Source organism: Medicago sativa, chromosome 2 (genome assembly GCF_051527215.1).
Source record: "Medicago sativa cultivar Bolivia chromosome 2, Bolivia_mono, whole genome shotgun sequence".
Lineage (NCBI taxonomy): Eukaryota > Viridiplantae > Streptophyta > Magnoliopsida > Fabales > Fabaceae > Medicago > Medicago sativa.
The window spans coordinates 77,669,881-77,691,732 of record NC_140750.1 but is presented as its reverse complement, the minus strand read 5'-3'; the positions used below and the strand labels follow the sequence as shown (position 1 = coordinate 77,691,732).

General features: G+C 32.7%; 2 protein-coding genes and 1 long non-coding RNA gene across 3 annotated transcripts; 2 read left to right on the top strand and 1 right to left on the bottom strand.

The window, feature by feature from the left end:
* Nucleotides 1–1,936: 1,936 nt before the first annotated feature.
* LOC146951000 (uncharacterized) lies at nucleotides 1,937–4,486 on the bottom strand. Its single transcript, XR_015027756.1, has 3 exons — nucleotides 4,064–4,486; nucleotides 3,411–3,594; nucleotides 1,937–2,117 (listed from the first exon to the last, which is right to left on the bottom strand). It is a non-coding gene; the product is annotated as an uncharacterized LOC146951000 (long non-coding RNA).
* Nucleotides 4,487–12,601: 8,115 nt separating this feature from the next.
* LOC146950999 (MATE efflux family protein) lies at nucleotides 12,602–16,987 on the top strand. Its single transcript, XM_085746969.1, has 14 exons — nucleotides 12,602–12,686; nucleotides 13,102–13,196; nucleotides 13,430–13,551; nucleotides 13,905–14,114; nucleotides 14,220–14,386; nucleotides 14,533–14,668; nucleotides 14,746–14,842; nucleotides 14,993–15,093; nucleotides 15,318–15,481; nucleotides 15,562–15,633; nucleotides 15,757–15,873; nucleotides 15,972–16,067; nucleotides 16,427–16,548; nucleotides 16,669–16,987. Exons 2-14 carry the CDS (start codon nucleotides 13,120–13,122, stop codon nucleotides 16,709–16,711), a joined length of 1,524 nt encoding a protein of 507 aa, XP_085603095.1. The 5' UTR covers nucleotides 12,602–12,686; nucleotides 13,102–13,119; the 3' UTR covers nucleotides 16,712–16,987.
* Nucleotides 16,988–18,070: 1,083 nt separating this feature from the next.
* On the top strand, nucleotides 18,071–21,708 carry LOC146950998 (uncharacterized). Its single transcript, XM_085746970.1, has 3 exons — nucleotides 18,071–18,406; nucleotides 18,493–18,535; nucleotides 21,309–21,708. Exons 1-3 carry the CDS (start codon nucleotides 18,137–18,139, stop codon nucleotides 21,458–21,460), a joined length of 465 nt encoding a protein of 154 aa, XP_085603096.1. The 5' UTR covers nucleotides 18,071–18,136; the 3' UTR covers nucleotides 21,461–21,708.
* Nucleotides 21,709–21,852: the final 144 nt, after the last annotated feature.

Here is a 21,852-nt window from a genome sequence, read left to right as displayed (position 1 = left end):
GGAAAGTTATTTGTTAGATTGTTGAATTTCAAAGATTAATAATTATAACTTCAACTCTCATTCCCAAGCCGTGAAAGAGAACTAAGTATTATTAGTATTCTTCAAAAAAAAAAAAAACTAAGTATTATTAGTATATTATATTGACAAACGAAAAATATGCAATTAATTAATGTAGGATAATTATCAAGAAGTGAATGTAAAGCAACAAGTAATTGAATTGAAATGGACAAGTAATAAGTGACAATATTTAACTAAATAATTTGGTTCAAATGGTTAATGAACTTCAACAAACAACAAATTGTTTAGAAAAACTTATTGATTCCTCTAAAAAAATTATTAACCAAACTTTAGTTACCTTTTGGTCAAACTCTGAATTATCGGAGTCTATTTTCCATGAAAACTCAAAGGATCAACAAAAAACAATATTTGACTCGTCGACAGAGGGATGATGTGCTTTCTTTGAAAACATTTCCCACTCATATCTACACTAGCTAATTGATGTATTTTTTTACTTGTTTTATCACTATATGCCGATTGAAAGTAGCTTTAGTACATTGCATCCCCACCATAATATGTTGCTCTTTCTTCTTCATAATTTAACTTTAGACTTTATACATATTCTCGTACCATATGTAGTCTCACTCTTGAAGCCAACATATATATAATGGAGTTCAGCTATCTAGTCTAAAAATGCTAATTCGACTTCAATTAAAAAAAGTATTTCAACCCTTTACGTATCAATCATTCTGCATGGTCATGAATACAAGCCCACGAGTTTTAGCATGGGGCAATTTGACAATTGCCCCATGTTAGATCAATTTTGTTTTATTTGGTATTAGTTGTACACCTGCATTTTTATATCCCAATTTATAGCCATATTTATTTATAATATATTAGTTTAATTTTAATTTAATGGGGACTAAAATATTTTGGAGGGACAAAAACATGTCATTTTTTTAGAAGAACTAAAAACAAAATTCGCTATATTTATAGGGACAAAAAAATTTAGTCCCCATTAAATTGAAATAAAAACTCCATGCTGAAATTTTTTAGAGGGACAAAAACATGTCACTTTTTTATAAGAACTAAAAACAAAATTCGCTATATTTATAAGGACCAAAAATTTATTTAACCCTAATTAATATTACAAAGTTTTGAGGAAGGGATTAATATTACAAAGTTAGATACAAACTAAATTTATTTCTTTAAAAATAATGTAGTAAATATATATATTTACGTCATATATTTTTTTATCCCAAATTTAAACATGTCTATGTTGTCAAATTAAAAAAATTATTGAGAATCAGCTTGACCAATTAGATTTTTAAACGGGGGATTATAAAATAACGTATTCACAAGTAAATTAATTTGAGTCAAATTATAATTAAGTAGGGTTATAAATTGGAATATAAAATCCAGGATTCACATGCAGTAGCAAATAAAACAAAATTGATCTAAGATAGGGCAATTTAACAATTGCCCCATGCTAAAACTCAACCCATAAAAGTGATCAATTTTAGTTCTTATAAGTCTAGTGGTGAAACTCAACTCCACTAAATGTTTAGAAATGAGAAATTGCAGATTCAATTATGTAATACAAAATATCAAATCTCTATCTATTTTTATCATCGCGGTTGTATAATCTGAATTTTTTTCTGAAGATTTAAAATTATATAATCCGATTCATCCTAGAGTTTTAACTTACATTTAAGGTTACTTGGATAGTTTGTGGTGTGTTAATTGCATTTTTTATTGGTTAGACATTGTATCTGTTTTCATTGAATATAGATACAGTCTAGAAACATTTTATTACTATAAATAGTCTTGCATCCTTAAACATTTTCATTCACTAGACTCTTGACCCGTGCTATCGCCCGGGCCGGGTCTGTTATAGTTTAGATCAATAAATACAGTTGCCAAACATGGAAAAAAACAGAAGCAAAACTAAAAGCTATGTAAAATTTTGACTCTTGTTACATAAAACATTTCTCACTAAGCTGTTAACATGAGAAGCTTTTAACTCCTTCATAAACGTGTGATTATTAATTTTGTTGGGAGCAACTTGCATTCCGATTTCTCTTGCAAAATCAAGCAAAGCGGTATAGCTTTCCCTTGCACTAAAAAAAAAGTAGAACAATTAATAATTCATAGCTTCAAATTTGGTACCATAACTTAATAATTCATGTTCATATATAATTTCTAATGCTTTACTATAATTCATGTTCAAAGAACAACGCCATAAGAATAGCCTGATGCAATCTTACTTAAAACTGAGTTGATACTAACACTTAATTATCTGAAATTACATGCAAGACAAAAGAAAGATTATGCTGAACAGTTTCCATGAATTGGGCAATAAATAAAATTAGAACACAAAGAAAAACTATTGTGCTATATAAATTTAAGCAACAAAGATAAATTTAATCCATGCCAATGCCATCAATTGAAGATGTATTTAGACATCTTTTGTTGGATTTATGCATAGGAGAAGTGTGAACCATAACGATTAATAAGCAAGAGAGCTGATGTGTAACTCTTAAAGGATTTCGGCCTAAACAAAGGAGGGATGTTGATGCCAATTTGCTGATATGAAGAACATGTTAGCTTGCCAATAGCACAAACAAAGAGAAAAAGTTAGTGAAGCTGCTGTTAGCATAACTATTCAGTGACTTTAGTGAAGCTGCAAGTAAACCAAAGTGTATTGATCTCATTTTTAGTTCTATCTTGCTGTTTGGTATCAAAAGTTTACTGTTATGGAATGGAATGCATCTTCGCTTGTGCCTTGTCCTTATATAGTGTAATAAGTTAGAATGCTAGCTAGCCTTTCCATTAAATGATCTATCTGTCATAGGGCAGCTAGCCTTTGCATAGACGGAACTTTTGGCAAACACTAAGCTCATGTCCGACACCTCTAACTAACTATTAAAAGTTCACATTGATCAAGATAAAAGTAATTATAATACAGCTATACCTGATGTTCTATCTATTGATTCACAATGTCCAAGAGCAATTTAGACGGCCTAATTAATTAGTGCTCTTGATAACATAACATCGACTTACATCGGAATCTATATTTAATGGTATATGTCTGTTAGTTGGAAGATGTCAGTGCCCTCTAGTGGCAGTTATATATGCTTTTCACAAATCATGTTATTAAGGGAAATTTTTTGCATTTTGTCCAATATGTTAGTCCCTTTGTAAATCCCTTCCATCAATTCAATGGAGAAATATAGTTGTTATCGGTTATCCTTATAATTGACAAATCTTTCATTTTTTAGCAGATAGCAGTCATATTCTAGCACAATAACGCCATTCAGATAGCAGATGTTATAAAACAATTTTTTAGCACAATAACAGAACTGATTATGCTACCTGAATATTAAAAACATAAAAAGTGAACCATCATATACCTTTCAGACTGTGAAGTGTAACTGAAGTGTCATGTAACAACACAATGCGATCCATGTCTTGATCTGATTTTGGGTTATCGAGTGAGAAATAGAGTATGCAGTCGCTAATCAAAAGGCAGAAGAGTAAAAGAGGTCTGCTATAAATGGTGATCAATATGAATGGGAAACCCCTATTCTTTAATCTCTGAAAATAAAACATAATAGTAAGAATGAAAGCGATGATCATGGACTATTTATATAGAGATACCAACCACTCCAATATCACTTTACTTGCACAATAGTCAACAATGACACACAAACATATACTCCAAAGAGGGAAGCATCAATCTAACTAACACTTAAAGAAAAGAAAACATTATCAATACAACTCTTATTCCAAGTCTCATATCCTATTGGATTTTTGATTAAGATAAAACCAAAGCAAAAATATTATTAAAAATGAAAGCATACTCGATAGAGAGGACTATCTTTGGTGAGAAAGTTTCCCGTTCCACTACAACATTTTATCAGAAACATGGTATGCATATCTAAAACTGAAAGAGAACAACTTAAAATTCAAATTGATTAATAAATTAATTCAGAAATCTTCACTTTGCAATACCAATATAAAATATAAAAGCAAAAATATTATAAAAAAAAAAGTGAAAGCTTACGTGGTCACTATCTTTGGAGAGAAAGCTTTGGAGATCTAATTGCTCACTAAAACATTTTATCAAACATGTGGTGTGCATATCTAAAACTGTAAGAAAAAAACATAAAATTCAAAGTGATTACTTAATTAAATTCGGTGAGTGATTGTGAAAAAGTGATTGAAAACAGAAATACCAATTAATAGTAATCGTAATACTGAATTGATAAAGGAAATCACAAAATTGAAATGAGAATTGAAAAATTGAATGGATTCAGTGAGTGATTGTGGAGAAATGGATGGGGTTTTAGCATATATATACATGCCTTTGATTTAGTAAGAAAAGGGTATGGAAATGGAGATTTATGCCTTCGTTTCAAGGAAATGAAATATGCAGAGGGATAGAAAACTATGGAGAAGATGGATAGAAAACGTAGCTGCATTCAAGAAAATGAAAATAGGCTGGTGTGAGTATTAATTCGTCTTTTGAGGAGATGAAAAACCTGATTAGTGAAGGCTTATTGAGTAGTGTGCATAGTTAATGATCACTGAGTTTGAAATTCAAATAAGAGATTAAGAGGGATTAGTGAGTAGTTAGGAGTTGAGAGTGCATTTAATGCTAGCTAAGGAGGGAAATTTAGAAGTGATTAGGGCTAAAGTGCCAGCACATCAAGTTAGGCTTTTATAATAAAGGATTCTTCACTTCTCATCCATTTAAAAAAAAAAAATTCTTATTTTTTAACTAAAAAAGGCAGCAATGCCACAATAACATTAAAAGAAAATAGATACAGAAAAAGAAAAGGGGAATTAGGTCAACACCTTTTCATAGAAGCATAAACTTGTAGCAAACCTAATCTATTTCTAATATACTCATGTCTAATGGAGTTAGGAAGGGAACCAAACAAATGAAGAGAGGGCTAAACCGAGACTAGCTAAGTTAGGTGTCCCCTTCTCTATAAATGTGAGTCACAAAAAATATACTTTTAGTTGTTTTTCTCACTGCAAAATGCTAGGACACATTATCCAAAATTGCTCTAAATTGAATACCACGTCCAAAAATGTGGGCTCTGCTATGGTGAAGTCACACAATGTCAAGGACAAGATCACTCACAATACTAAGAAGGGTAGTGATGCTCCTGGCAGTATTAACCTGGTTGGAAGAAACTCTGAGGCACATAATGGCAGCAAAAGTCATAAGAGAGATGAGCAGATGCTTGCTAAGCATGTTCTCTCACAGGATGAACAATTTGAATCATTTGATGAGTTTGAAGAGGGTGAACTTTCACCTACTCTGAATCACAACAGGAACACCACTGATATGTCACAGCATGGTCTGCTAGTTACAGCTGAAAAGCAACCTCAACAAAAGCTGGTCCTTCACAACCCCTTTGAGCTGCTAGAAGATGATGAAAATACTGCATGGGAGGCCAGACTTGTAGATTTGGATTTCACCTCTATTCCTACTGAGGATGTTGGCAGTGGTAATATGAGGGAAGGTTCCATAGAGAAGGAGAACATAATACATCCCACAAATACTCAGTTGGTGCAACCTGGTGTTGAGAATTTCAACAAACCAGCTTCACCCTCTTTTGTGCTCAACTTGCTTGATGATGAGGCTACTATTCCTGTTGGGGAGTCTCACCACAAGGTTGTGCTCTCTCTTATAAAAATGGTCACTCCGGTCACAACTTATGAAGAGTTAGGCCCTGACAAAGGTAGGGTTCATGCTATTGGTGGCTCTAAAAATGTTTCTGTTGCAGCCAAGAAAAGTGCCCAAATTCTTAGCAAACTTTGGGGGGATGTGGTGGACTCTGACCACACAACAGATGGCACTATGGACCTTGACACGGACACTGAAATGATACCTAAGTTCAGCAGAAAGTCAGGAAAGAGTAGCAGCTCTACAAGAGGCAAAGGCTCGGATGGCATCACAAATAGTGACCACATCCAAACTCGTTCCAAAAAGGGTGTTATAAAACACAATCCCAAATATGCTTCTTAATATGTGTTAGTAGCTAGTTGTTTGCTTCTTTACATATATGTTGTTTTAGTTGAGATTTGTTTTAGGGTCATAGTTGGCCAGTTTTTGTTGTAAAAAGGTTCAAGCATCTCCTGGTTTGCAATTTAATTTTCCTAGCTTTGATAAAAAAAAAAAATCCACCTATTTCTTAAATTCCAAGGCACCATAGAGTGGGATTTGAAAGCAAGCAGCGCCAATTGTGAGTTTCTCTCTAGCCATAAGCTGTTCCAATCTTTAGATACAACTATCTTTATGGCCAACATAGCAGCAGTAACTTCAATAATAAAAACAAAACCAGTAGTTAAGTTTTTAGCAAGCATCCAAGACAGACACTATTAGAATCTCTAAAAATTCCACCACATGAAGCATTGGGTAGATTTTTGGTCACTGCACCATATGTATTGACTTTTATCCAATTAACAAGAGGGGGTCCAAAGAAATTCTTTGATCAAGGGGGCTCTAGGAGGATGAATGTTGAGTTTTAAAGCTTTCGGAATTACAAATTCCCTCATATTAATTGCTAGAAGCAATCAGTTTAGTATTGTTACCTGATAAAGAGACTTTTGTATTGGTCATACTAATGGTTGTCTTCCATAGAATTTGTTTGTCCTGAAACTTGGATTGGTTTCTTGCGCATCAAGTCATCTTTAAGATGTTGATGATACAACCTTTAGTCAAAAGCTTACATTGAGGAGTCCACTGCCTTTCACAAAGTGACCAAATGTCTTCAACAGAGGTGAATTGAATGGTAACATGCACAACATTAGGAATGTGGCAGTAAGAATCAACAATGAAATCACCAACTATGGTGAGATGATGGACTACATAGGGAGGAAATTGAAGGACTGATGCAATAAAGGCCCCCATTCCAACCATCCAACCAGAAATTGATTAACTTTTCATTGCCTATGTTCCATTAGAGTTTTCAAGAATGACCGAAGCTTCAGATTTGATAATGCTCCATAAAGACGAAAAAATGTGAAATGATATTGGTTTGCTATTATTGAAAGCTCTACTCTTAAGCAAAACTGCCCAAGACTCCTTCGAATTATATGATTACGAGCTGTTCATGATATCAGAATCATTGATGAGTTGATCATACATACGATCCCTGGAATTGCTTTGCAGTTTTTCAGTATTTTCGAATTGTATAATCCAAAAACTTATCTATAAGAATTTAGATTATATAATCCGAACAAAAAATATTTTAAAAAGAAAAACAAATAGTACGCGTGAGAACACATAATGTGAAAAAAGTAAAATCTCAATTTTTATATCGGCTCAATTTTTGGGTTTGCTTATTTACGACGTGAAAATTTATGGACTTTATAGGTCGATCTGCATGCTAGTTGGTTTTGACAGCTCCAACTACAATTCATATCACAATAAACTTGACATTAGACTTTGATATAGGCGCTATAAGTAGACTATGTTACTTTCTTTCAACAACAAAAAACTAGATTATGTTACTTGCCTCTTTACAAAAATTAGCTTATAAAAAGCATTGAATGAGAGAAAATTTCTACAATGTTAAAAATAATACCAACATGAAAATATCAATGATCGAGATCCAAATTTTCTTCATTAGAAGACCAGAACCGACTCACCCAACTCATATTAGTCACACAAAAAAACTCACAACTCATAGTAATCTCTTCTTCTTCTTTTTTTGGTGAAACGTAGTAATCTAATTATGGTGCATTTTTCTATTACAATTTACTTACAACATTTTACACACCATTTTTTTTTTAAGAAGAAGACCATTGTTATTTTTTTATTCAATCATATAACAAAATCTTTTAAATATGTATATGTAGGGGTATTTTTGGTTTAGTTTGGGACACTTTTAAGATATGTTGTCATTATTTCTATTTCAAGATTAAAGTATTATGTAGTACCATTCGATTTAGATTTTTTTTTTTTTGACAAAAATAAATGATATTCATTCATTCAAATCGATAGAGTACATCGATACAATGCAAATTCGCTAAAAACAAAAAGGATGAATCTGCAAACAAACTCACAGCATCCATGTTAATAGCATAAAACGGCAAAGTACAAAAGCCTACACATATGACTATATCCATGTCTCCAAAATACCCATGTCTCCGGATCTGCAACGTTGAAGACACCAAAGTCATTGATTGGGTCTGCACTGGATCTAAGCTGATCTGACAATCTGAACCAAACAAATACCTGAACAAAACAAGAAAGACAAACAATGCCGCACAAAGACGACGAACAACACAACGTCGCACTAAGACGACGAAATCACGGAAGAAAAACGAAATAGATGTGAAAATCACTTATTTCAATAAAAGGGAAAGAGAAAAACAATTTAGATGACTTTCACAACAAATCTATTAGATTAAATGCGGTTTAGATTGAATCAATTTATTTAACTTACTAATGCATAGTTATATATTCTATTGTAGTGTCCTCTTTTTTTTTATCAAAGCACTAAAATATAAAAGACAGGAGATGCCTGAACCAATACAACAGAGTCAGAAAGTGTATAACCTGCGAAAAGAAAAACTAGATCTCTCCCTATAATGGAAAGATCCTAAGGAAAGAGGTGTCTAAGTCCACCATACAGAGAAGCTAAACAGATTACAAGACTTCCCTCTCTAAGAAATTTAGTACAAAAAAGTGATATTCCTATCTATTTTATTGCAAATGAACCAACTATTCTGTAGCTGTGAGGACAACTTTGGAGTTACTCTTTTGAGCACGGGTCCTCATTCCGGCTGAGTTAAAGCTAGCAGACCTCACTTTGTGCACGAGCTTCTTCTTCTTTTTCTCTGCCTTAGCGCTCTCCGATAGACTTGGATAATGTATCTCAAAGTCAGATATGAGGGCTTCAACATTGTCCTCTTCCACCTCAATTCTCTTGCTAGGGTTGAGAGTATCCTCCATCACCTCTTCTACTTCATCCCCCCAAAGTTTAGAAAGAATTTGCACACTCTTTAGGGCTGCAGCAGAATGGAGAGAGGATTTGAAAGTAGGAATTTGGCTTGAAGGGAGCTTGTCACTTGTCAAACTAGCATAACTAGTAGTTATAGGTTGAGGCATAGGAGCGGTTTCATACATAGATTGTGTGACAGGCTGATGATAGGTGTTTAAAACTGGTGACAGCACAGGAGTGGCTACCCAAGCAGCAACCTTAACTGGATCCAAAGCCTTAGGGGCAGCAACCTTATCTATGGTAACATTGGGAGAATTTCTAGGCGCATCATGCAAACCAGTAGGAACCTCCAATGTACCCAAATCACCAAGCAAAGCCTCACCTTCCGCTATCTCAGTAACATCATCCACCAATATGTCAAATGAGTTTTGTAAATCAAGATTTTGGTCAACCAAAACATCTTGATTTGTTGAGTATGTACATGGAGCAGCTGCAGCCTTAACAGGGACATTGGAACACTTACTGGGCAGATTGACATCATCATGAGAAGTGATATTTGGATTGCTAGTAGTGTCCTCTTTCGTGTTGACCTCAATTCTATATTTATTTTATCGCATGTCATTGTTATTTATGCTCAACATGGGCGCAACACCTTCGACATGAAAAAAAAATTATATTTTCAACAAAAAAAACTTTTCAAACGCACCTTTTCAAAATCAATATTTCAAATAGAAAACAAAGATCACATAATATAAATTAAGTTTAAAAAACCCCTTGAAAATATTTATAACATTTTTCAAAACACTCATTTTCACAAAGATAGATTCAAATAAAAATTGATTTAAAAATATATATTTCTTCGGTAAGAGAATTTTTTTAAAAATGAATTAAAATGATTGGATATATAATAATGAGGAAAATGGTTCAACCATTACATATTTGCATTATCGTTTTAAAAAAACAGATAAAGCTTCCAAACATCAAAGAATTGTTACTACCTTGTTAAAAAAAGTTTGTCACTACCTTTTCAAAACACTTTTCTTTTTTCACATCGATAAACTCATATCAACATTTTATTTTCAAATTTTTAAAGAAAAACAAAAAAAAAAGAGATAAAAGGTAAGTCTAGAAATTGTATATTTTCAAAATGATAACTTTTCAAAACACTTCTATTTCAAAATCAATAATTTAAATAAAAAAACAATGATTAAGTAAAATAAATAAAATGTCAAAACTAACTTAAAAGAATTATTACTGCCTTTCAAAACACCCCTTTTCTACAAAATTAAATGCAAATGAACAATTATTTTTCAAAAAAAAGGTAATTGTTTTATAAAAAAGATATAAGTTTTAAAAAATTATAAAAAAGATAGATTTTGATTTTCAAAATGAAAAATCAATAAAATATTTCTGAGTCAAAAAAGTGTTTTTATTTTAAAAGGATAAGATTTTCAAAACCACCCCTTTTACTAAAATGACAAGCATATTGACACAAATTGAACCTGAGACTTTAAGGATGAGCACACTCTCAAATCAGATCCCAAGTCAATACTATTAGACAAATCCAGATGGGTTGTTTAGTCTTGAAGTTATTGTGCTTTGACTTTTATTTCACAATAACATGAGATCAGAAATTACTACGGTGATCTCATGAGTTACTTCAATGAATGAAGCATTTATGGAGTTAGAGTTGGAGTTGGAGTTAGAGCAATAAATTGATCACTTCCATTTATTTTATCTCAATTAATATGAGAAATAATAAACCACCTAACTAAAATTAACAAAAGTTGTATTCAATACTCCCTGTGAATTAGAAACATAATATGTGATTTCTTCTTGTGAATTTCCCTCACAACAGTATTTTTTTTTCCCGTGAATTGTTTCTGCACCATTCTTTTTTTTTTCTCATCCCATGAATTTTCCTCAAAGCATATTGTTTTCTTTCATTTTTTTAATTAAAAGTTGTAGAAATAATTAAACTAAGACAAGATATTTTAAAGTCCAAAATAAATTAGCAATTTCAAAGATAAAACATATCCAAATAAAATATCAAATACAAAATCATTAAATGTGTAATTAGATCCTCTTCAAAACAAAATAGCATCCTTTGAGAGAGTATTGAATACAACTTTTATTAATTTTAATTAGTTGACTTATTATTTCTCACTTTAATTAAGGTAAATAAGTGAAATCTATCAATTTCTTGCTCCTTAACCAGTGCCCCCGGGGCACTGGATAACATTACCCTTTATATTTTAGTATAATTTTTTCTCAATACTTTATTTAAATTTTCATATTTATTTATCAATCAAATTATAATTGAATTTTTTTGAAGACAGGCTATGCACAAATTCTAATAAGGGTCCGGCTGACATAAGACATGTTTGTTAAATACTTATTTTGGTCCTTTTTTTAAGAGACAAATTGATCAACTACAGTTGATGTATTTAATTTATAATGTGAACCAAATACATTAACTTTTGTTGACTCGTTTATGTCTTATAAAAAGGATCGGAAAGAGTAATCAAAGAAGAGAACATTTTATGTTGAAAAGTGAAAAAGGAATTATATTAAAAACATTTAAAAGGAATCAAAGTCAAATATAAACAAGGATTAGAAAAAGTGAAAGTTAAACCAAAGACTCTCACAACATAGACGCATGACCAATACAAAAAGAAGGATTATCTTCCCTTCGTTTCAAAATACTCGTCGTTTTTTTAGGAAATCACATATATCAAGAAATCAAATAAATTTTGTTATTTTTGATGAAATTATGTGTTTTTTCTATAATATCTTTACTCATTTATTATTTCATTCTATTATTTCTCTACAATAAATAGGTAAGGATATTGATAAAGCAATAATTAATGTTGCATTGAAACTTGAAAGTGACAAATAAAATAAAACAAAACAAAATTATTCTTCAAAATCGACATGTATTGTGAAATGGAAGGAGTATCACTATGATGAATGCATAATTTTCAATAAATACTAAGTACTTTTTAAGTGTATGTAAAATCAAATTAATGATATTATCAAAATTGAGCATGTATGTAAAACAGTCAACAGATGGCATTTAATACTGAAAGAGTAGTACTAGCATTTTCCTTCCAATAATACAAGATGAAAAACGATGCTACATGGAAAATCTTTTGAGACGGTTTTCCTTCCCTAGGTGAACCCTCTACCAAAGATTTTTTTATTTTTCTTTTTCTTCTTCTGCTGATGAACCTTCCACGAAAGAATTGTCATACACGTGTCAGTCTCTGAAAACCATGCAATGACACTTCTAAACTTTGACGTCAAAAAATATTCAAGTATACCGTCACCAGTCACCACATACATTTTGTACCAGCAATTCAAGCCCCAGAACAAGTAAATGAAGATAGGATAATATTAAATTAAAATATTAATAATAACCATAATAATTACACTGTGATTGGGTGAAGGCCATACATCTCCACGAAATTTTAGGTACTAGTCGTAGCAGTCTAAGACTATAGTGGAAATTAGGCCCCACATTAACATATTTGTGGACACCTTTTTCGTCTCAAACAAGTCCAATGTTGTTTTGTTTTGTTGCAACCTTAAAGACGTTTCTGATTATATATGTTCTAGACTAAACTGTGTTCTATTTGTTCACTCTAGCATCACACCTTTTTCATGTTATTCCTTTCTTCTTTCAGATTGCAGATTTTACATGCTTTTCACCTGTTAATTTCAGTTGAGTCCTTCCATTGATTTCATAGCTAGAGTTTGGAGTTTCAAAACCTTGAGATAGTGTTATTTTTCACATGTTTTTCACCTTTTCTTTTCATTATGATGGTTTATATAGTTTTTGTTTTTTCTTTGAGTGAGAGGGTCTATTCATTTTGATTCTGTTAAAGTATTTTATTATCTTTCCATCACTGTTGTTAAGTTGATGCTTATTCCTCGATACATATTCAATTTTTTTTGTTGGTCAGTATTTAACCACATAATGGAGAATATATGTGCTTTCTTGCCTCTAAATTATGATATATTAATATCACATTGATAAACATTGGACCACCTTTTTGTTTCTTCTAATTTTTTTTTATAACTCTTCAACAACTTCTTGTTGTATTGTAACTTTCGTTCTGTTTTTCACCTAAAACAGTGAATTGGCACTTCAGAGATGGCAGAGAAAGAGAGTTTGTTTTCTATAGGTGATTGGATGAGAATACCTATTTGCACTTTCTTCAAGGATGCTAGGTATAACATTTTTTGTCCTATTTCCTCCACAATTTTTTCAATTATTGTGTTTAATGATTTAGAAATTTAAGTTCTAATTCCTCTAGTTAGCAATTATATTTTTAGGTGATGCAGAGTGATGAACTTTACCTCATATTTTTAGTTCATTTTTTTTTCTTTCAGCAGTTGTTTGTGATGTTCTTTTCATAATTCCATGTACTTAGGTTTAACTCTTGATTTCCTTCTTACTGCAGACTAGTATTTAAATTAGACGATCTTGGTCGCGAAATATTGTCAATTGCTTTGCCCGCTGCAATGGCTTTGACGGCTGATCCTATAGCATCATTGGTCGATACGGCCTTCATTGGCCAATTAGGTATGTTATCATGTTATTAGTTTATTTGCTTTGAGCTTGTTACATAAATCTTTCTGCAATTAAATTTATCATCCAAAAAAGTCGATAGACATAGCCGTTCAAATTAGTAGAGCAAGAAATATTTTGAAGCACCAACACATGCACAAGATTTGAGTGACTGAAGCCTGTCTCACAAGTGAATGGATAAAAGATAGTTTCACTAGAAAATATGAATAGAACTATAGGGAAACAAAATGTTGATCCAACTCGAAAAATGGATAGAAGAAATCCAAATAATCAATGTAATTAAGTTATACTTTGTAATTTGAATTTGTTATAACGCATCGAGTGTTGGATATTATTGGTCTCTACAGGTCCAGTGGAGCTTGCTGCAGTAGGAGTTTCCATAGCTCTATTCAATCAAGCATCAAGGATCTTTATATTCCCACTAGTCAGTGTCACAACTTCTTTTGTGGCTGAGGAAGATGCCTTAAGCGACGCATGCTCACAGGTAGAGGAAAATGGATGCTTGGAAGCTGCGACACCTCCGGATGCTGAAACCAAAGAGTTCTTACCGCAGAAAAGTACCATTCTTCTACTTTCCTGATAGTCTGCCAAGCCTTGTTTCTCAACAGGAAAACCAAGAAAATTTCCTGATTACTAACATACGAATGTGTTGACAAACTCAGATTCGGTAGTTGAAAGCTTTAATGTAGTTAAGGTTGATGGAAGTAAGAGAAGGCAAATTCCTTCAGCTTCGTCAGCGCTATATTTTGGAGGTATCCTTGGCCTCGTCCAGGCAACGTTGCTTATTTCTGCAGCAAAACCTTTATTGAACTTCATGGGAGTGACTTCTGTAAGTACTTTTGTATAAACATTACGAGACTTACTTATAGGCTAATAAGTATTATCACTTCAGTCTTTATTTTAACCTACATCTTTAATGATTCGACCTCGTATCGGCACACGATGATTGAAAAATAATATGGATTATTTGTACAGGATTCTCCTATGCTACATCCTGCAATGCAGTACTTGAAATTGAGATCTCTTGGTGCTCCTGCGGTTCTTCTTTCATTAGCGATGCAGGGAGTTTTTCGAGGATTTAAAGACACTAAAACTCCTTTATATGCCACTGGTATGTATGCGTCGACAAACTTCAATTGTTATTTGCTGTAGTCTGATTCTTATTACTGTATGTTTGTTGTAATCCAGTGGCAGGAGATTTGACGAATATAGCACTAGATCCGCTTTTCATTTTTGTATTCCGCATGGGTGTCAACGGTGCAGCCATTGCACATGTTATATCTCAGTATGTTTTACTTGGTTGTGATTTAATTCTCTGATTATAGTTTAATACAGATTTAAGGAATACTTTATGCAGACCTATCTTGTCTCTTAATTTCCTTTTGCTTCTATTTGATTTTGTCATCTCTCATTTTCAAATTAACTGTAAATGCAGGTATCTACTTTCAGCTATACTCCTGTGGAGTTTGAACAAACAAGTTGATCTTATACCTCCAAGCATCAAACATCTGCAATTCGATCGATTTGCCAAAAATGGTAAGGGTTTATAATCCTTATTATCTACGAAATGGTTTTGTCATTAATTTTTTCAGCAGAGATATATTTTCTGGGGATATTATTGAAACAAATTGTCCAATGTTATTTAAAGTTTATACACAAATTTGGTGCGTCAAATTTGTCAATTTCCTCCATGTCACTCCTTTTACGTTCAAATCGGTAATTCTATTGACTGTCCTTCCCATTTCATTATTGTCATGCAGGTTTTCTATTATTCATGAGAGTCATTGCGGTAACATTCTGCGTGACACTGGCTGCATCATTAGCTGCACACCACGGATCAACATCCATGGCTGCATTTCAAGTCTGTCTGCAAGTTTGGTTGGCAGTGTCCCTTCTTGCGGATGGTCTGGCTGTTGCCGGGCAGGTGAGATATGATTCATTACTCTCTCGGCTTCTATTAGTTCATAAATAATAACTTCCGAAAAAACATCATCTTGGTTTCAGGCGATTCTTGCAGGTGCATTTGCTAACAAGGACTATGAAAAGGCCTCAACAACTGCTACCCGAGTATTGCAGGTGTTCTACATTATTTTAAGATCGCTGATCCTTTTTAACAAGGACTATAAACGCCGCTCGCCAATTGCTTTTTGAATAATACATTGAATTGTAAATGAGACAGATAATTATAATATAATGCAGATGGGCGTGGTTCTTGGATTCGCACTTGCATTCATTCTTGGAACAGGATTGCACTTTGGAGCTAAACTATTTACAAAAGATGATGATGTCCTACACCTCATTAGAGTTGGGGTCCCGGTAATTTATTCGTGTTCAAATTTGGAAAGGATATATTGATAATCTAACTTTTCAACCCTAAAGAGTAGAACTTTCATTCATATTAAATCTCTTTCCAGTTTGTAGCACTCACTCAACCCCTGAACTGTTTGGCCTTTGTATTTGATGGTGTCAACTTTGGGGCATCTGATTTTGCATATTCAGCCTTCTCCATGGTATGTAACTTCATCCATGTTTTAATCTGCTTTGATCTTTTATTTTCAGCCTTCTCCATGGAGAGTCTATATTTTAATCTACACCAATCTTGAAGAATCATTGAAAATGATGCAGTTTCAAATATACGCGGCACTGATGCTTCACATCAAAGACGTGTTTGATGTCTGACATGTGTCTGTGTTCGACACTAACACTGATGTCAACATATCAGTGTCGTGTCCAGTGTCTGTGTTTGTGTTAGCGCTTTATAGGCTTCAATATCCAAACTCTCGCTACAATGTTTTGTTTTCTTGAGTAACAAGTATGAAGTTAACGACGATTAGTGGCATTATTTAATCATGTCATTCTTCATTCTCAGGTTATAGTGGCAATTATTAGCATAATTTGTCTACTTATTTTGTCATCTGCTGGTGGATTCATTGGAATTTGGGTTGCATTGACAATCTATATGAGTTTAAGAGCCTTTGCTGGCTTCTTGAGGTAATTATTCTCAAAAATATTTTTATCCTAATGCTTTCTTTCATATTCTGCTACTTTACTTCCAAGACACTTGCAACATTTGGATGAATTTCATTCAATCAATGAACTATTATGATGCAGGATTGGAACTGGGTCAGGACCATGGGAATTCCTTAGGAGCTAAGTGCGCTAGCCTGGCAACATCAATACATAATCATAGCTTATATTTGGCCACAGTTTGATTGTGGTTCACATTAGTAAAGGGATAAATTTCTCCTTATTTTTTTAGGTCTTGAGAAATCATTTGAAAAGAATAGGCATTGGCACATGCATGATTGTGATATCTTGTTGGGGCATCGGTTCAAAATCTACCTCAGCTTTAGAAGATGTATAGAATAAACCTCCAAGTGTATCTATCTAATACTCATAATGACATGAAATATGGGATCAAAAAGGCTAACACAAGTAACATATACTGAAAACAATTTTACATGTACGGATTTCTTTTCTTTTTTTGGGTAGCAAGAGAATCTAAGCCCAAAAGACAAAATTACATAAACAACAACTGGGCATTTTCATGTACCAATTTATTTTTATATAAACTTTGGGATACAAAACTTTTGGATATTAACGGCAGAAATTTTACTCTTTTAAAGCATAAGAGGACAATTTCCTTAATTTCTCTTCTCTATCGCGCAATATTGGCTCCAAATTGTTTAACCTTATTCTATAACGGGCAAGAGGTAGACACATGAGATGGAAAAGGGTACACGTAAGATAAGTGGTCAACCGGTTGATACTGTTACATGAGGAGTTTGGATCTTACTTTCAAAAGTTAACTCATAAGATAAAGGCGCTCAAATATATATACACATTACACAACTCATAAATTTGTTAATGTGAGACTCCAATACAACTTTAATATTCACCCTCATGACGAACATAAATTTAGTTCAATCTCCACATGTGTTACAAAATCAAGCACATAAACCATGCTAAACGAGCTTGTATCCTACATTAAAATACTAGTTGGTAAAACTAGGACACAAACACAAATATACAATTGTACAACTAAGAAATTTTAACAATGTGAAACTCCAATATAATTTCAATACTTTTCACGTCAATTAACATAAGGAAAAACATATTTATTTTTGTAGCATGATGTGTTTATTTTGATAATAGCATAGACATAATGGGACTTAAAAACTCATGTGGGAAAACAAAATTGACTAATTTTGGAAACAATTAAACAACTTAATTTGATACTAGTAATTCATAAAATAAATCTCAATGTTTACAAGTTATTTATACACCCTTTCAAAAAATCCATAGGTTTTCTTTCTCTTCCACCAACCAAAGAAGAGTGATTTTGAGTCATTTTTACGTTTTTATCGAGGTTAAATATGTTATTTATCTGATGTATTCTATTTATTTGAATAAATAAAATTTATTTTTTCATAAAAAAAATAATTTTTTTTCTCATGAAAAAAATAAAATATCGGTAAAATAACGTGTAAAATTATTCATACATCATGACTTGGTTATTCTCTTCACTCATTTTGGGCAAAAACCGCAACCGAGAAAGAAAGAAAGAAGGTCGAAATCAATGGCGAATGCATTAGGCACCAAAATCAACACTCTTCAAAACTCTTCTATTCTCAAATCCACTTTCACTTTCACTTTCATCAGAACCCTTTCCACTTCTTCTCCATCTTCTGATGCCGCTTCCGAAGCTACTAAGAAATCAAAGCGAAGAAAGAAGAAAAACTTTTTCGAAGTAGCTCAGTTTTTACCTAACTGGGGAATCGGTTACCACATGGCCAAAACTCATTGGAAGGAAGTTTCTTACGAAATCACCAAACTCAATCTCTACAAGGTTGCTTCTCTTCACATTTCATTTTTTTCTCTCTTAAATTTCACATTTTCATTTTATTTATTTTTTTATATTTTTTTCTTTTGCAGGATGGAAAACATGGAAAAGCATGGGGTATTGCTCATAAAAATGGTTAGTTTTAATTTTTCAAATGGGTTTATTTTTCTGGTATTCTAGTTATGCTCATAAACTGTTTGATAAATGTTGTAGGTCAGTATTTTTATTTATTTATTTGTTTGATTAGTTATATTGTATGTTATATCAAATTCACTTGGTAAGAGCCTTGTTTTCACATTTTGGAGTAAAAGTTGGTAACTAAGTCATGTATTTGATGATTTAGGGCATAAGCATTTGCTACATTATTTAGGAGAATTTATGAAAACATCTTATGATATGTTGATAATCTGTTTTCAGCTTATTTTCATATGCTCTCCAGGATAGTTTATGAAAATAGCTTATAGAATATACAAAAGCAGTTACTTTTACTTTATTTTATCTTGTGTTATAGAATTAGCTTATTCCTAAGTGTTTATGTTATAAGCTGAAAAATAAGTTGTTCATTCAAAACCAAGCCTTAGTGGGATAAACTTAAACTTGTCTTTCATGCTACCTGTTTCTGGTCGGATTTGGATGTTAATATCTCTAGGTTTTTGCATGCCAAAATTTCATATATGTTGCACTGTTGCAAACTGCCATTGTGTGATAAAATAAGTGCTGCCTTCTGTTTTAAACTTTAAGTTCATCATGGCTGATTTATCTTTTGTCATGGTCTTATTTGGTTTGCTTAATCTTGGTTTATCATATAAAAGGCTTGCCTTTGTTGTTCTTTCTTTATGGTTGAGCATAGTGAATAGATTTTCTATCCACATGCATGCGATTTGATTGTTATATTCTTGTTAGGGGAAAATTCATTTAGAGTTTGAAAGAACCTAAATCCAGATATTGCTTGGGGTGGATATTGGTGATTGTTCGACTCCTCATATTATCTTACAATTTTATGAGTTGTGTTTTTTAAGTTTTGAATCATGAATGTGTTAATGAAAGAATGAAGCTGGGTGTATTTTTGAGAGCTGGAACCGTCAAACTTGCGTATTGAAAATTTACCAAAAATAGAACCCAGTAGATTATCACCTTAAATGAGATGTTTATGCTTAGGAAATCACCTTCACCTTACGAGATCACCATCAAACTTGCTTATTGAATCATTTTTATGTTTAAGGTGGTGGTGGCCCAAAATCTGCTTTATTTAATATAAGTTCCATATAGTCATTATCAGTAGAATTAAGAGTTTTATTCATCTTAACTTGAACATTGAGTCACTTTCCTAGGCTGTGCAGAATGGTTTTTGGATTGTTTCTGAAGATATCAACATAGAACCCCTTTTTTTAAGGGACTTTTTAACTTATGACAAGATGTAGGGCAGTGATTTTTTGCTATTTGCTTCTTTCTTTTCTTGAAGAAAGTAATTGCATTCATTTCTGGTTTTGTTATAAAACGTGTTGGTGCTCGAAGAGTTCAGTTTATTGTATATGATGCTTTTGCTAGTGTATTAGATGGACATCTTAGATGTTTAAAAGTATGTTTATTGGCAACCAAATGTTCGATATAGTATTTTTATTGATAATAACCTTGTTAGAATGTTCTACTAAGTTACTGAGACTGTTAGATACTTATGATTTGAAATTTATAATTTCTGTTGAGGGATAGAAGAAGCATATGTTTAATAGAAAGAAGGAAGGGAGAGTAAATCCCAAGGAAGGATCAGAAATTCGTCTAAATAGAAAGGATTGTAATCTTGAAGGATGGTATACTAGGATCTGTCAGGAGAGTAAATCCCAAGGAAGCATATGTTTAATAGAAAGAAGGAAGGGAGAGTAAATCCCAAGGAAGGATCAGAAATCTGTCGGGATAGAGTATCCAGAACCCCTTTAATTTTTTTATATATGGTTGTAATCCTGAAGGATGGTATTCTAGGTATTACTAGCAAGGATTGTAATTTGGTTGTTATGCATGTTTATGTTACCTTGGAATTTTATTTGAGTGCAAGAGCTTATTTTTGTTGAAAATACTCAAGCTTAATGGATAGCTGGCGTTAAACCAAGACGAAGTCCCTGTCTAACAAACTTTTGTATTGTGACTTGACTGTAGACATGAAGCTTAACTCCATTTTCATGTAGAAAGCTATTGATAATTGAAAAACAAAGCGAAATACACTTGCATTATAATGGATCTTTTTGGGCTAACTATTTTGGTTCTATTCTACCTGTAGATAAAATTATTTTATTATGAAATCCCCTTGTGTACGGTATAGTGAGTACGTAGTAGCTCAGCTGAAATTGTCATATTTCAGCTTGACTTTAGGTTGGGTTCCTTCTGAGTTGGCAAACTCACCCACTCCCGGGAAATAGTTTTAGATTTCAAAGTACAGGGTCTACTCCACATCAGTTATGATTGAAAATTTCCATTTGATCAAAGCAGTAGACTTAACCTAGAAAATGACGATGTAGTACATTTCATCAATTCTAAGTGTGAAGTGTGTAAATGAAGGTATTGCATATCAGCAGGGATTTTCCATGCACGGCAGGTGCTTGAACATGCTCATGATTATGAATACTTTCAATCTTTGTATGAGGTCAACATTGTCTTTTTCATTGGTGTAATCGTGCTCCATGTAAAATTATATGGTCTTTTATAAATCTCATAATATTTGCTTGTACGACAATTGTATGTGTTGCTTGTATGGAAGCTTAGAGGCTTAACTATTCAATAAATTCTGAGATGAATTTGTTCTAGCAATAATTTGGTATGAAACATTATGTACCAAAAATAAAGTGTGCATTGTATGAGTTGTTCTTTTTCAGCACTTATTCTCTGGCATGCTTTGATATCATGTAAATTGTTGCAGGTTTGCCAATAGTAGATGCTCCGAAAAAAATTAGTGGAGTTCACAAGCGTTGTTGGAGGTACCTCCCAGGTGTAGTAAAAGCATCAGAAAGTTCACCAACCTTGACAAGTTCCACAGACAGTGACTTAAAAGTTGAACCCCAAGCAAGTTAATGCTTTGTATTGACTTTGGGTTTGGACTTATGTTATCAACATTATGCCTTGTGTCTTAGATTAGATTTTCAACTGGCATAGTTGTTTTTTACTATGTTAACATTTCTGAGTCAATCTTGAAATATACCTTTCGCATTCATGTAAGGTTCTTGTGCTTCTTTCTTTTAAATTTCTGAGTAACTGACCTCCTGACCATGAAATTTGTTTTGGGAGAATAAACTGAATGGGTTTAATTCTCTTTCTTCATAGGTATTTCTCTTTGGCCTTCTACTTTATATCTATCTATTATTATATCTGAGAAAAATGCTTTTTACTGCAAAACCATTTACCTACGAAACTCACGAACGACTGACCTCCTACATGAGAAAAACTGTCAGTCCCTCAGTATGTGT